This window comes from Dermochelys coriacea, chromosome 2 (assembly GCF_009764565.3).
Source record: "Dermochelys coriacea isolate rDerCor1 chromosome 2, rDerCor1.pri.v4, whole genome shotgun sequence".
In the NCBI taxonomy this organism is placed as follows: domain Eukaryota; kingdom Metazoa; phylum Chordata; order Testudines; family Dermochelyidae; genus Dermochelys; species Dermochelys coriacea.
In genome coordinates this window covers 136,834,752-136,851,829 of record NC_050069.1, presented here as the reverse complement: position 1 = coordinate 136,851,829, position 17,078 = coordinate 136,834,752, and the positions used below count along the sequence as shown (strand labels likewise).

General features: G+C 44.5%; 1 protein-coding gene across 2 annotated transcripts in view; it reads right to left on the bottom strand.

Annotated features, from left to right (window-relative positions):
* The window catches only part of MYO10 (myosin X), a 280,919-nt gene that overhangs the window by 155,313 nt on the left and 108,528 nt on the right, over positions 1 to 17,078 (bottom strand). For both annotated transcript variants that reach the window (XM_038390800.2, XM_043508449.1), the window contains exon 3: positions 1,743 to 1,901. In XM_038390800.2, the coding sequence (XP_038246728.1) occupies positions 1,743 to 1,901 (159 nt within the window). The remainder of the gene's footprint in view (positions 1 to 1,742; positions 1,902 to 17,078) is intronic.

The following is a 17,078-nucleotide window of genomic DNA, read 5'->3' as shown; positions in this document are numbered from 1 at the left end:
TTGTTATTGAGCAGAACCTGTTATCAGCATGGACGCGTGTCCCCTGGAATGGTGATTGAAGAATGAAGGGACACATGAATCTTTAGCGCATCTCGCACATAAATATCTTGCAACGCCAGTGACAACAGTGCCATGAGAACGCCTGTTCTTACTTTCAGGTGACATTGTGAATAAGAAGCAGTCAGCATTATCTCCTACAAATTGTAACCAAACTTGTTTGTATGAGCGACCGGTTGAACAAGAAGTAGGACTGAGTGGACTTGCAGGCTCTACAATTTTACATTGTTTTATTTTTAATGAAGTTTTTTTTTACATAATTCTACATTTTTAAGTTCAACATTCATGATAAAGAGATTGCACTACAGTACTTGTATTAGTGAATGAAAAATACTATTTCTTTTGTTTTTTACAGTGTAAATACTTGTAATCAAAAATAAATAAAAAGTGAGCACTGTACACTTTGTATTCTGTGTTGTAAGTGAAAGCAATATATTTCAAAATGTAGAAAATATCCAAAAATATTTAAATAAATGGTGTTCTATTATTGTTTAACAGTGCAATTAATCGCAATTTTTTTTAATCGCTTGATAGCTCTAATAAAAATTATGAGGACTTTATAAAACATATTCAAAAAAGACAAGCTCAAATTTAAGATTATCAGCACTGACTTTTCCTTTGTTCCTTACAGCAACATGTAAAGGAACAAAAGCAGCTTTGTGCCCTTTTGTGTTTCTTTATGGTGAATAATGAAATTCCCTAAAGGTGATGAGGGTTGCTTGGATTTTAAGTATGTGTTTACTTAAATTCAGCCTATTTGTTTATAAGAGATGGACTTTGGCAGAAAATAACGTTATACTGGCTATTCCAAGAAGTTGGAAAGAAAATTTAGGCTAAATTACATTTTTCTGCATGTCAAGTTATTTTATTACACTTTATTACAAAATGAAAAATAAGTATAAAAAAAGCCAACAGGAGCCACCGTTGTTCTCTATATGCTGCTCACAAAAATGTTAGATTGGGATCAACATTGGTGCTAAAAAGTAAAATTTAAACTCTATTAGCCACAGAAGTGGGCAATATAAAGTCAAGAAAAATAAAACTCCATGTATACTAATGGCCTGATTTTCAGAGGTCCTGAGCATCTGGCTGCTTCCACTGATGTAAGCTCTAAACCTGCCCAATTTCTATGGCATGGGCTCTCCACCTGTGGGATCATGATAACCATCCTGTCCTACCTATATTGAAGAATGGGAGAAGGTCTCAGCTAGATCCTGGCCAGATGGGATCGCCAGAGGGGAACTCAGTATGGAAAAGGTTGAGAAGCATTGTTCCATTGTGTCCTCTCAGACAATCTTCTCACAACTTCATCTGTTGGAGTATATTAAAACAAAAACAAAAACAAAACCCCAGCATCTTTGCTCTCCTGTTCTGTCCCAACAAATTTTAATGAATAAAAAAAAGCAAGACCTTAAAAATCAGTATCATGTCTGATTTTTATAGACCTCAAAGATTCCATTGCACTTTTCTCATCAGCAGGGGTTTCTCTGGAGCCCCTGACCAAACTTTCCCTCCATTTTTTCTGGTGGAAAATCAGCCTCCAACACATAGATGAATTCATTTCAGTCCTATGCATGTATATAGTTTGAAGAACTTAGGGGATGGGAGGTGCTAGATCAGTGTAAAATATTGCTGTTACATGCAGGAAAACATTCTTCATAGTCTTTGTTTCAGAAGACACTTACATAAATTCTGTTTTGTTGATATCGCTGGAATAAGTTGTGCATGATGGAGCCCTCATGGAGGTCTACAAGTGCTGCCATGTCTTCCACACTCTCCACACTTGTTTGATGCATAGCGGTTACTTTTTGGTGCGTGATTGTACTCTGTTTGTAAGTGAATACCTGAAGGAGGAAAAACAGACGGTGCATTAAAGTCTCACGCCTATACAAGAAAATATTGTTCAAGCTGATAAACTGGACAGAGGTGAAATTCAGAGAGTCAGAACAAAGCATCTGAACCACATCAGTCCCATTTATACCTATTTTGAGGACTTATCGGAGACATAAGTTTTTCCACTGAATGCACCCGATGAAGTGAGCTGTAGCTCAGAAAGCTTATGCTCAAATAAATGTGTTAGTCTCTACGGTGCACAAGTACTCCTTTTCTTTTTGCGAATATAGACTAACATGGCTGCTACTCTGAAACCTGAAATAAGCCTTGTAGACCTGCACAGGAAAAGACTACTCCTCTGGTTACTAATAACTACATAATGAGTAATCAGAGGATTGTAGTTCAGTTTGGGGTAAATAGAGTCCCATTATTGCACACTGCACTATTTAGGATTTCATTTACCAGGATAAATTTCTCCCTAAAACAATTCACTGATTTCAATGAAATTACACTGGGAAAGAAACATGTTTTGCAGTAACAAGTGTCAGAAATAAAAAATGATTGATTCAATCATGGCGAGCAAAGTAAACATTTATGGGCTTGGTCCAATGCTCATTTAAATCTTTCCATTGTACTCTACAATCAGGATCAATGACACATTAGGTCATTAATCCAACATTAATCTGCAGGTTAAGTACTATGCAGTACAGCCTTTCAAAAGCAGGTGTCAGACTCTGATCAAAATGCATTGGACGAAACACAATTAGAGTATTTACTCATTAAATGAGTTCATGCATTTTCCATACAGTTATTCTAAAGATCTGCTTGGAAGATATTTACATACAGGATCCAAGTAAATCACCTTGTATGGATTTATTTTAAAAACTATATGTCTGAAGATCCAAGCATTTAAGGCTAAAGATGATTGTGCATCTAAAAATCTATGCAAGGATTGTTTAGAGATGTGATTTTATAATCTTCACCAAATCACTAATGAAATATTTTTAAAGCAAATATTAAACGAAGGTCCTGTAGACACATGTTCTGAGTAAATATTACAGAAATATTTACTGTTCAACTGTTATGGGCACAACTGTTTTTGTCAGTAAATTCAGAAACTGACAGTATATACCTGGGGTTTGGCAAATGCCTGTTAAATGGCTTCATTACCCCTTGAATGGCTCTTTAACAGTTTCAATGTTGTGCTAATAGGTCTGGCAGGCTGGAACACTTTTTCACTTTTAACTACTAGATCCCCTTCCCAGAAAGAGTCAACAGGTTGCAGCAGCCAGATGTGGGAGCCTGCAGGAAGGGTCAAAACAGGGATAGGAAAGCCGGGAAGGTGGACACTAAGGGCTTGGCTACACTTGCGAGTTACAGCACAATAAAGGAGCCCTGGGCGCACTAGCTCATTAGCCATCCACACTAGCAAGGCACGTAGAGCGCTCTGACTCCGCAGCTACAGCGCTGCTGGTACTCCACCTCGGCAAGTGGAATAACGTTTGCTGTACCCCCGCTGGAGCACTGCAGAACCAGTGTGGACAAGGTGTTGCATTACTGCTCTCTGATCAGCCTCCGGAAACGTCTCATAATCCCCTTAAGTCAAGTGCCCACTCTTGTCATTGTTTTTGAATCACTGTAAGAATGCGGATATGCCCTTTGAAAGCTCCATTTCTGACAGCCAGATGCTTATCTGCTCTGAGACAAAGCAACCATTAGTGTGGAATGCTGTCTGTGTGTGAAAGAGAGAGAGAGAGAGAGAGAGAGATAGCGAGAGAAAGAGAGAGAGAGAGGCGGGGGGGAGGGGGGTCTGCTGCTGTCTGAACTTACAAGACAGCATGCTGACATGCTCTCAGCCCCCCAAAAACCCACTCTCTCTCCTCCCACATACATACAACACACTCCCTGTCACATTTCACCCCATCCCACCCCATTTGAAAAGCACGTTGCAGTCACTTGCATTCTGGGATAGCTGCCCATAATGCACCGCACCCATGCCCAATGCCACTGCAAGTGCTGCAAATGTGGCCATATCAGTGTGCTTGAAGCTATCAGTGTGGACAGACTGCAGTGCTTTCCCTACTGCGCTGTACAAAGGCTGGTTTAACTCAAAGCGCTCTACATCTGCAAGTGTAGCCGTGCCCTTACACCCAGTGGTGCCCCAAATTTTCAGGTGCCCTACGCAGCTGCATATGTTGTGTATGCCTAAGGACGGCCCTGATCATTACCAAGGATATCAAATATCTTTGGAATTCAGTTTCCTGTTTCTTTTTTAATTCACATTCCTGGCAGCTAACCTCTATAGGCACTGAATATATCATAAAAATAATTTCTGTAGGAGTTGCTTTTTTATGTATATTACCAACTCTACTTGGCAACCTTATTCACCAGTAACGTAATCACCCTTAAAAACTGAGAAATCCAAACACTGGGGTAATGCAGAGATTTTAATAACGTGTTACATGAAAAAAATCTTCCAAAGCCTTCTGAAATAATATTTATAAAGCTTTCTTCTGACTTAAGAATTGTGATAACTGGCAGTCTAACTAGTTGTGAACATTTCAGAGTTGCCTTTGTGGGCTACAAATTGCATGTTAGAACAATATGGTGCAAGATGCCAGGTCTTCTCAGGAAAAGAAAAGCTTCTAAAACCCCAATATTTTCAGAGCAAAACACTGAACATATTTCTTCTAATGAGGAGCTGACCAGGTGCAGTAATGTTCAGAATTATAGGAAGCCACTCTGTAAAAACAGAGGCCTGCCATTACTAGACATAGCAAAACAGCGAAAACCATGTCACCGTTGCAACAGAAAGAGGGAGGAAGGATACCAAGTCCTGGTCTACACTAGAAGTTGAGGTCAAATTTAGCAGTGTTAAATCGATTTAACCCTGCACCAGTCCACATGATTAAGCCCTTTTTTTTTTTTTTTTTTTACTTAAAGGGCTCTTAAAATCGATTTCATTACTCCACCCCCGACAAGGGGATTGCGCTGAAATCCGTCTTGCTGGGTCGAATTTGGGGTACTGGGGACACAATTAGATGGTATTGGCCTCCGTGAGCTATCCCTGAGTGCTCCATTGTGACCGCTCTGGACAGCACTCTCAACTCAGATGCACTGGCCAGGTAGATAGGAAAAGGCCCGTGAACTTTTGAATTTCAATTTCCTGTTTGGCCAGCGTGGCAAGCTGCAGGAGACCATGCAGAGCTCATCAGCAGAGGTGACCATGATGGAGTCCCAGAATCGCAAAACAGCTCCAGCATGGACCGAACGGGAGGTACGGGATCTGATCGCTGTATGGGGAGAGGAATCCGTGCTATCAGAACTACGTTCCAGTTTTCAAAATGCCAAAACATTTGTCAAAATCTCCCAGGGCATGAAGGACAGAGGCCATAACAGGGACCCGAAGCAGTGCCGCATGAAACTTAAGGAGCTGAGGCAAGCCTACCAGAAAACCAGAGAGGCGAACGGCTGCTCCGGGTCAGAGCCCCCATGCCGCTTCTATGAGGAGCTGCATGCTATTTTAGGGGGTTCAGCCACCACTACCCCAGCCATGTTGTTTGACTTCTTCAGTGGAGATGGAGGCAACACAGAAGCAGGTTTTGGGGACGAGGAAGATGATGAGGAGGAGGTTGTAGATAGCTCACAGCAAGCAAATGGAGAAACCAGTTTTCCTGACAGCCAGGAGCTGTTTCTCACCCTGGACCTGGAGCCAGTATCCCCGAACCCACCCAAGGCTGCCTCCTGGACCCGCCAGGCAGAGAAGGGACCTCTGGTGAGTGTACCTTTTAAAATACTATATATGGTTTAAAAGCAAGCATGTTTAATGATTAATTTGCTTTGGCATTTGCGGCTCTCCTGGATATACTCCCAAAGCCTTTCCAAAAGGTTTCTCGGGAGGGCAGCCTTATTCCATCCACCATAATAGGACACTTTACCACTCCAGGCCAGTACCACGTACTCGGGAATCATTGTAGAACAAAGCATTGCAGTGTATGTTTGCTGGTGTTCAAACAACATCTGTTCTTTATCTCTCTGTGTTATCCTCAGGAGAGTGATATCATTCATGGTCACCTGGTTGAAATAGGGTGCTTTTCTTAAGGGGACATTCAGAGGTGCCCATTCCTGCTGGGCTGTTTGCATATGGCTGAACAGAAATGTTTCCTGCTGTTAGCCACGGGGAAGGGGGAGGACGAGGAGAAGGGGCTAGCCACGCGATGGGGGGAGGCAAAATACGACCTTGGAACGAAAGCACATGTATGTAATGTTAACAGCAAGGTTTACCGTGAAAGAGTATACCCATTATTCTATAAAATGTGTCTTTTTAAATACCACTATCCCTTTTTTTTTTTTCCACCAGCTGCATGTGTTTCAAGGAACACAGGATCTTCTCCTTCCCAGAAGCTAGCCAAGATTAAAAGGCGAAAAAAACGCACTCGCGATGAAATGTTTTCTGAGCTCATGCTGTCCTCCCACACTGACAGGGCACAAATGAAGGCATGGAGACAGACAATGTCAGAGTGCAGGAAAGCACAAAATGACCAGGAGGAGAGGTGGTGGTCTGAAGAGAGGGCTGAAGCTGAAAGGTGGCGGCAGTGTGATGAAAGGAGGCAGGATTCAATGCTGAGGCTGCTGGAGGATCAAACTAATATGCTCCAGCGTATGGTTGAGCTACTGGAAAGGCAGCAGGAGCACAGACCGCCGCTACAGCCTCTGTGTAACCAACCGCCCTCCTCCCCAAGTTCCATAGCCTCCTCACCCAGACACCCAAGAACGCGGTGGGGGGGCCTCCGGCCACCCAGCCACTCCACCCCAGAGGACTGCCCAAGCAACAGAAGGCTGGCATTCAATAAGTTTTAAACTTTTAAAATGCTGTGTGGCCTTGTCCTTTCCTCCTCCACCACCTCTCCTGGGGTTTCTCTCCTCCACCACTCCTCCTGGACTACCTTGGTAGTTATCCCCATATTTGTGTGATGAATTAATAAAGAATGCATGAATGTGAAGCAACAATGACTTTATTGCCTCTGCAAGCGGTGATCAAAGGGAGGTGGGGAGGGTGGTTAGCTTACAGGGAAGTAGAGTGAACCAAGGGGCAGAGGGGGGTTCATCAAGGAGAAACAAAGAGAACTTTCACACCGTAGCCTGGCCAATCATGAAACTGGTTTTCAAAGTGGGCTCCATGCTTGCCGTGGTATGGCGTCTGCACAGAAAAAAAGGCGCGGAACAATCGTCTGCCGTTGCCCTGATGAAAGGAGGGGCGACCGATGACATGGCTTACAGGGTTGGCTTACAGGGAATTAAAATTAACAAAGGAGGTGGCTTTGCGAGAAACTGAATGGCCCCTTCAAGGATAGAACTCAAAACCTCAAGAATAGAACTCAAAACTGGGTTTAGCAGGCCGTTGATTTCACAGAGCGAGGGAGGAGAAAATTAACACAAAACAAATCTGGTCTATTTCTTGTTTTGAGCCACTTCATCTATCTTTATACATCTTCCTGGCAGCAGACAGTGCAGTACAACCGCTAGCCATCATCATCTCCTGGGTACTTGGCAGAAGACGGTGCAGTATGATTGCTGACATCATCTTCTGCTGGCTTCTGATTAAAATCAGCTGCTGATCAATCGCCATGAGACGAAACGTAAAAGGGAAATGACCTGGCTGAGTCACTCCCATGTTTGCCCAGGTGCTCCTGTCCTCATCGAGGTCGGTTAAAAGAGCACCCAGGACTACGTCGACGATGGCTACCAGTCATACTGCACTGTCTGCTGCCAAAAGGCAATAAACTGCTGCTATGTAGCAATGCAGTACTGCGTCTGCCAGCACCCAGGAGACATACAGTGACGGTTAGCTGAGCGGGCTCCATGCTTGCCATGGTATGGCATCTGCACAGGTAACTCAAGAATAAAGGCACAAAACGACTGTCTGCCCTTGCTTTCACGGAAGGAGGGAGGGAAGGGGGGCCTGACGATATGTACCCAGAACCACCCGCGACAATGTTTAGCCCCATCAGGCACTGGGATTTCTACCCAGAATTCAAATGGGCAGCAGAAACTGCGGGAACTGTGGGATAGCTACCCACAGTGCAACGCTCTGGAAGTCAACCGTTGCCTCGATACTATGGACACACTCCGCCGACTACGTGCACTTAGAGCATGTGTGTGGGGACACACACAATCGACTGTATAAAAACGCTTTCTACAAAACTGATTTCTATAAATTTGACCTAATTTCGTAGTGTAGACATACCCCAAGATCAGTTACAGACTGAACGGAAGGCAGAAACAGGTTGCAACGCTGAAGAAATTCAGTATTCAGGATCATTATCAGAAGAATAAGCCTTTTGGGAAGCCAGTTAAAAATCACATGGATGGAATGCAGGTTTGTAGCAGAAAGTATGAGAACCACCACTAGCTATTATTCATATTGGAATAAACAGTGGGGAAAAGAAGGAAGAATTCAGAAAACTTTACAAATCTAACAAAAGTGGCAGACTTTCAAAACCTCTCAGTACTGCAGGCACATTCACAAAGACCCAGGCTGATCCAGAAGATGCATGGTTAACGGAGGACAAATGAAGATTCAACTTCTGGAGGCCCTGGAGAGTGTTCTGCAGGGAGAACTGTTGGATATAGAAGACAAGAAAAGCACTTGATCAGGAAAAGCTGAAGTTGTTTGGAATGGCTAAATAGGAGGGTAAGGGAATTAAACTAGGCAGTGGTGGGTGGGAAAAAATTAGTTATCTGAACCATGAAATGGGTAGGGGAAAGCTGAGTCAGAGAAAAGTAAATGAAGTCACAACAAATTTTTGGTCTGCAAACGTTTTTAGAGTCGCTAAGACCAGTGATGAGCTGCCAAAATCTTAATAACCGGTCCCTCCTCGCCCCATGAGGGGGTTGTGGCCTGCCCCCGCGACTCCTGCCCCATCCAACCCCCTGCGTTCCTTGATGCACCCCTCCCTCCCAGGGACCTTTGCCCCATCCACCCCCCTCCCCTGTCCCCTGACTGCCTCCGAAACTGGGCAGGAGGGTCTTGTGGGCCACCGTAGTGGGTGCCCACCCTGCCCCGTCCCTAAGAACCACAGGGACCTACCGGGGGGCGAGATGGGGAATCGTGGCAGCGCTTACCTGGGGCGGCTCCCGGGAAGCATCCGGCAGGTCCCTCTGGCTCCTAGGGGTGGGGTAGCGAAGCTGAGGGGGAGCAGGGGGAGCAGCCGTTCCCCCACTGATCACATCAAAAGTAGCATCTTAGGCGCCAACTCCCTGGGTGCTCCAGGGCTGGAGCATTCAGGGAAAATTTGGTGGGTGCAGAGCACCCACCGGCAGCTCCCCGCCCCGCGCCCGGCCCCAGCTCACCTCACCTCCGCTCCGCCTCCATCTCCTCCCCTGAATGCGCTGCCCCACTCTGCTTCTCTGCCCCCTCCCCCTGGCTTCCCACGAATCAGCTGTTTGTGAGGGAAGCCGGGGAGGGCTGAGAAGCAGGCGGCGGCTTCCCGCTCAGGCCCAGGGAGGCGGAGGTGAGCGGGGGCAGGGAGCAGTTCCTCTGCATCCCTCCACCCCCGGGTTACCTGCTGCGGCGCGGGCGGCCCTCCTTGCGCCCCTCCCTGCCCCAGCTCACCTCCACTCCACCTCCCTGGGCCTGAGTGGGAAGCCACGGCTTGCTTTTCGGCCCGCCCCAGCTTCCCGCGCAAACAGCTGATTCGCGGGAAGCCGGAGGGGGGTGGGGGGGTGGAGAAGCACACCAAGGCGTAGCGTAACTCAGGGGCGGGGGAAGAGGTGGAGCGGAGCTGAGGTGACCTGGAGCTGGAGGTGGGGAGGGGAGCTGCCGGTGGGTGCTCTGCACCCACCAAATTTTCCCTGTGGGTGCTCCAGCCCTGGAGCACCCATGGAGTCGGCACCTAAGGCGCCACTTTAGGCCAGTTGTTAAGTTTACAAGCCCTCTTAGAACTGGTTGTTCCGCAACAGGTTCCAGTGAACCGGTGCGAACCGGCACCAGCTCACTACTGCTTAAGACTAAATCACACAAAAGAACAGAATCTGGAAACAGAGCCAGGGATAATTTCCTTGCCATTGCTGGGGCCTTGGGCACTGGTGCACCTCGGTACCTCCTATTTTCTGCCTGTGGCACATAATAGTCTAGTCTCCTGTGGGCTGTAAAACTTTGGTCTAATTTTGGTTTTTGGGTTTAGTGTGCAGGCACTGACTGGGTGGTGTTGGTGGCCTGTGACATACAGGAGGTCAGACTAGATGATCTGGCGGTTCCCTCTGGCTTTAAGCTGTATCACAATATCAAACAGATCAAATTTATTAATAAGTTAATAAGTAAATACAAGACGTATGGTGGGAAAGCAAAAGGAACAGGACAGAAGGAAGAACATCATGGGCAGGGAACAGACAAAAAGAAGAGGGGAGGAAGGGGTAGGAAATGACTGAAGCGTGACAGCATTATATGAGAGAAATGAGCAACTTGAACAGAGGATATCAAAGACGAAGGAGATGAAATTAAAACAAAATGGGTTCTGTTGAGAAGGATTAAGAAGCCAAAAAACAAAAAAAAAATATGTGTGCAGTCAGCTTCCTGTAGGTATGGGTCATGTAAAGGGAGCAAGCACTAGCCAAGGAAATAGACAAAATCACTTTTAAAAGGAGGAATTTATTTTTAGGGGATTTCAATTTCCTTCATATTTGCTCAGAATCTAGGCAGGTCACCGAGGTGAGCAGGAAGTTCCTGAATAGTTAAGCACAAACACTATTAGCATAATAATAAATAAAGGATTACAACCACGGTGAAAAAAACAAAACAACCTGAAACCTTGCAAGGACTAATTAGAAGGTCACAGTGTGAGATACTGTACCACAGGAAACCCCTCGGGATGGGGTGACCACAACACCATGACAGGTTACAGAACCGATGCAAACACATTAAGAGAAGATGAGCAAGCAGATTTCTGTACTTTAAAAGATCAAACTTTGGCAGAATACAGAACCTGGCAACCTCTGTGAACTGGCAGCGGTATCGGAGGGTCACACAAAACAAACAGGAAGGTTGGAACAACATTTAAGACAGCACTAAATGAGGACTCAGCAAAAATGCTTTCCTCTCAAGATATAAATATACCAGGAAGATCATTTGTACATGCTGAATGCATAGGGAGGTTATGAATTAAATCCCAAGGAAGAGAGCTTATGCAAAATAAAAGTAAGAGGTCTGAAAATTACCATGCAGGGGGGAGAGGCAGCAAAACTAGAATACAATCAGAAGGTTCAATCTTGCAAGAAAATCAGTTAGAGGTTAAAATAGAAGGGAACAGACTGTGGAATAACTGGAAAGGAAACAATTGCTCTGAAAATACACAAGAAGAAAACAGGTCCCCCTAAAAGAGTAAAGGGTACCCCACTGGATGAGGACAGAGACACCTCAGAAATGCTTAATGACTAGGCTACAGAGGTAAACACACCATAGATAAAGCAAAGAGAGAGGTGACTATTGCCAAGACAATAGTGAGGAGAAGGGTATTTCTAAACTATGGTCAGGAGGGAACAAAAGTGTGAAAGAAAAACAAGCATGAACACTTCACGGTTCAAAAGGAATTTAGAAGGGAACTGCCAAATCCCCAGATACCATTAGATTGATAAAAACAGCGCACATATACTTGAAGACAGGAGGAAAATTGGCTTAGTGCCAAACTTGGAGAAGGGGAAAAAATATGACTGGAAGCAGGTAAATACAGGACCCTATATCAGACTTCTCTTTCACCTAAAAATAATGAATGTTAAGATACATGGATGAGCAGGGATCATTAGATAAATGTTAACATTAGCAAGAGGAAAGGAGTACTTGTGGCACCTTAGAGACTAACAAATTTATTTGAGCATAAGCTTTCGTGAGCTACAGCTCACTTCATCAGATACATTCAATAGAAAATACAGTGGGGAGATTTATATACACAGAGAACATGAAACAATGGGTGTTACCATACACTCTGTAAGGAGAGTGATCAGGTAAGGTGAGCTATTACCAGCAGGAAAGCGCGGGGGGGGGGGGGATCTTTTGTAGTGATAATCAAGGTGGGCCATTTCCAGCAGTTGACAAGAACATCTGAGGAACAGTGGAGGGTGGGAGGGGAGGAACAGACATAGGGAAATAGTTTTACTTTGTGTAATGACCCATCCACTCCCAGTCTTTATTCAAGCCTAAGTTAATTGTATCCAGTTTCCAAATTAATTCCAATTCAGCAGTCTCTCCTTGGAGTCTGTTTTTGAAGTTTTTTTTGTTGAAGAATTGCCACTTTTAGGTCTGTAATCGAGTCACCAAAGAGATTGAAGAACACTTCAATCACTACAAAAAGTTTTCACTACAAAAGGTCCATCCCCCCCTCCCCTGCTCTCCTGCTGGTAATAGCTCACCTTACCTGATCACTCTCCTTACAGTGAAAAGAAAAGGAGTACTTGTGGCACCTTAGAGACTAACAAATTTATTTGAGCATAAGCTTTCGTGAGCTACAGCTCACTCACGAAAGCTTATGCTCAAATAAATTTGTTAGTCTCTAAGGTGCCACAAGTACTCCTTTTCTTTTTGCGAATACAGACTAACACGGCTGCTACTCTGAAACCTCTCCTTACAGTGTGTACGGTAACACCCATTGTTTCATATTCTCTATGTATATAAATCTCCCCACGGTATTTTCCACTACATGCATCCGATGAAGTGAGCTGTAGCTCACGAAAGCTTATGCTCAAATAAATTTGTTAGTCTCTAAGGTGCCACAAGTACTCCTTTTCTTTTTGCGGATACAGACTAACAGTGCTGCTACTCTGAAACCTATCATTAGCAAGAGAAGGGACAGGGAATGAAGACAGGTGAGATTAAAACAGTGAATAATCTGCCCTGATTTTATCAAAGCTTGCAAGAGAAGTGGGCACGAGATGGCCCCAGGCCTCAGCTTTCTGACTCACTTCTATTTAGAACTCAAAGGACACAATAGACGGGATTTTCAAACATGCTCATTGTTGGCCTAACTTTACTCCCTCTGAGTCAATGGTAAAGTTCCACTGATTTCACTTGAAAGCAGACCAACATTCAGTTCTTTAAAAAACACCACTCACGGATAGTACCATCTGAAGCCTTCCATTTGCCAGGCCTCCCATGAAATAACATACGCAGTTCTGGGTATGAAGTGCAAAAACTATATCCAACTTCTGGAAGTAATACAGACAACAGGAAATGATTGAGGGGGTGGAAGAAAGGTCAAACAAGAAATGATTTTGTGACCTTAACCTAGTCAGCCAAGGAAAAGACAACTAGAAAAGGGAATCCAGTAATGGTATGCAAGTACTTCAAGGGGATGTACAAAGATATGGGCATGAATGTGTTCACTCTACCACAGCAATGCCCACATTTTCCTAGGAATGACTTTCCAAATAAGCCATTACTGTGATGCAGGAATGTTATGTACTCAAGGGGTCGGGGGATGCTGCTGAGACACTATTAAGATGTAGTCCACACCATGAAAAAAAGTTTGAGAAACCCTTTCGTTCAAGATTGAACATGAGGGCTGGGTCTGTGACATTATTAGAAGCCAGGCTTCTATGAATTACATATATCCCTGGTACTTGGAATGTGCTGTTCCACCATTTTAAGTCATCATGCCTTTTTTAAAACCTACTCATAAATTCATTGATGAATTATGGAAAGTAAAAAAAGCCATGAATTTGAAGTGTAACATTATAATTAAAATCATTCAACAGACACTTTTTAAAGGAACATTAAAAATCTCCACCAGTTTGCCCCTCCCTATTTCTGTATGTGCAGTATACCTACTTTATTTTGCACAGTGATTAATCTCTATGGAAAATAGTGAGGAATTTTTTTTCATTAATCATTTACCTTTAAAAAAAATCACTAAGTGTGTCAATTTCTCTTTAAAAAGAAAAGGAGTACTTGTGGCACCTTAGAGACTAACAAATTTATTAGAGCATAAGCTTTCGTGAGCTACAGCTCACTTCTCACGAAAGCTTATGCTCTAATAAATTTGTTAGTCTCTAAGGTGCCACAAGTACTCCTTTTCTTTTTGCGAATACAGACTAACACGGCTGCTACTCTGAAATTTCTCTTTAGTAACAAATTGGCCATAGGTTTCAGAGTAGCAGCCGTGTTAGTCTGTATTCTCAAAAAGAAAAGGAGTACTTGTGGCACCTTAGAGACTAACAAATTTATTAGAGCATAAGCTTTCGTGAGCTACAGCTCACTTCATCGGATGCATTTGGTGGAAAAAACAGAGTAGAGATTTATATACACACACACAGAGAACATGAAACAATGGGTTTATCATACACACTGTAAGGAGAGTGATCACTTAAGATAAGCCATCACCAACAGCAGGGGGGGGAAGGAGGAAAACCTTTCATGGTGACAAGCAGGTAGGCTAATTCCAGCAGTTAACAAGAATATCAGAGGAACAGTGGGGGGTGGGGTGGGAGGGAGAAATACCATGGGGAAATAGTTTTACTTTGTGTAATGACTCATCCATTCCCAGTCTCTATTCAAGCCTAAGTTAATTGTATCCAGTTTGCAAATTAATTCCAATTCAGCAGTCTCTCGTTGGAGTCTGTTTTTGAAGCTTTTTTGTTGAAGTATAGCCACTCTTAGGTCTGTGATCGAGTGACCAGAGAGATTGAAGTGTTCTCCAACTGGTTTTTGAATGTTATAATTCTTGACGTCTGATTTGTGTCCATTCATTCTTTTACGTAGAGACTGTCCAGTTTGGCCAATGTACATGGCAGAGGGGCATTGCTGGCACATGATGGCATATATCACATTGGTAGATGCGCAGGTGAAGGAGCCTCTGATAGTGTGGCTGATGTGATTAGGCCCTATGATGGTATCCCCTGAATAGATATGTGGACAGAGTTGGCAACGGGCTTTGTTGCAAGGATAGGTTCCTGGGTTAGTGGTTCTGTTGTGTGGTGTGTGGTTGCTGGTGAGTATTTGCTTCAGATTGGGGGGCTGTCTGTAAGCAAGGACTGGTTTGTCTCCCAAGATCTGAGAGAGCGATGGCTCGTCCTTCAGGATAGGTTGTAGATCCTTGATGATGCACAATCTACATACCACACAGACTATGCTGACAGCTTGTGCCACACACTCTCAAGGAAACTGCGGAACCACCTGATCAACATCCTCTACAGCAAACAGGGAAAGATTAAGAATGAGCTCTCAAAACTGGATACTCTCATAAAGAACCAACCTTCCACACAAACTTCCTCGTGGCTGGACTTTACAAAAACTAGACAAGCCATTTAAAAAACACACTTTGATTCTCTACAAAAGAAAAAGGACACTAAGCTATCTAAACTACTATATGCCACAAGGGGCCACAACAATGGTTCCCGTAACCCACCCAGCAATATTGTTAATCTATCCAACTATACTCTTAGCCCAGCGGAAGAATCTGTCCTATCTCGGGGCCTCTCCTTTTGCCCCTCCACCCCCACGAACATGATACAGTTCTGTGGTGACCTAGAATCCTATTTTCGACGTCTCAGACTCAAGGAATATTTCCAACACACCTCTGACCAACATATTAACCCACAGAGACCTTCCTGCCAACACTACAAAAAGAAGGATTCTAGGTGGACTCCTCCTGAAGGTCGAAACAGCAGCCTGGATTTCTACATAGACTGCTTCCGCCGACGTGCACGAGCTGAAATTGTGGAAAAGCAGCATCGCTTACCCCATAACCTCAGCCATGCAGAACACAGTGCCATCCACAGCCTCAGAAACAACTCTGACATCATAATCAAAAAGGCTGACAAAGGAGGTGCTGTCGTCATCATGAATAGGTCAGAGTATGAACAAGAGGCTACTAGGCAGCTCTCCAACACCACTTTCTACAAGCCATTACCCTCTGATCCCACTGAGAGTTACCAAAAGAAACTACAGCATTTGCTCAAGAAACTCCCTGAAAAAGCACAAGAACAACTCCGCACAGACACACCCCTGGAGCCAGGACCTGGGGTATTCTATCTGCTACCCAAGATCCATAAACCTGGAAATCCTGGACGCCCCATCATCTCAGGCATTGGCACCCTGACAGCAGGATTGTCTGGCTATGTAGACTCCCTCCTCAGGCCCTTCGTTACCAGCACTCCCAGCTATCTTCGAGACACCACCGATTTCCTGAGGAAACTACAGTCCATTGGTGATCTTCCTAAAAACACCATCCTAGCCACTATGGATGTAGAAGCCCTCTACACCAACATTCCACACAAAGATGGACTACAAGCCGTCAGGAACAGTATCCCCGATACTGTCACGGCTAACCTGGTGGCAGAACTTTGTGACTTTGTCCTGACCCATAACTATTTCACATTTGGTGACAATGTATACCTTCAAATCAGCGGCACTGCGATGGGTACCCGCATGGCCCCACAGTATGCCAACATTTTTATGGCTGACTTAGAACAACGCTTCCTCAGCTCTCGTCCCCTAATGCCCCTACTCTACTTGCGCTACATTGATGACATCTTCATCATCTGGACCCATGGAAAAGAAGCTCTTGAGGAATTCCACCATGATTTCAACAATTTCCATCCCACCATCAACCTCAGCCTGGACCAGTCCACACTAGAGATCCACTTCCTGGACACTACGGTGCTAATAAGCGATGGTCACATAAACACCACCCTATATCGGAAACCTACTGACCGCTATTCCTACCTACATGCCTCTAGCTTTCATCCAGATCATACCACTCGATCCATTGTCTACAGCCAAGCGCTACGATATAACCGCATTTGCTCCAACCCCTCAGACAGAGACAAACACCTACAAGATCTCTATCATGCATTCCTACAACTACAGTACCCACCTGCTGAAGTGAAGAAACAGATTGACAGAGCCAGAAGAGTACCCAGAAGTCACCTACTACAGGACAGGCCCAACAAAGAAAACAACAGAACGCCACTAGCCATCACCTTCAGCCCCCAACTAAAACCCCTCTAACGCATCATCAAGGATCTACAACCTATCCTGAAGGACGAGCCATCGCTCTCTCAGATCTTGGGAGACAAACCAGTCCTTGCTTACAGACAGCCCCCCAATCTGAAGCAAATACTCACCAGCAACCACACACCACACAACAGAACCACTAACCCAGGAACCTATCCTTGCAACAAAGCCCGTTGCCAACTCT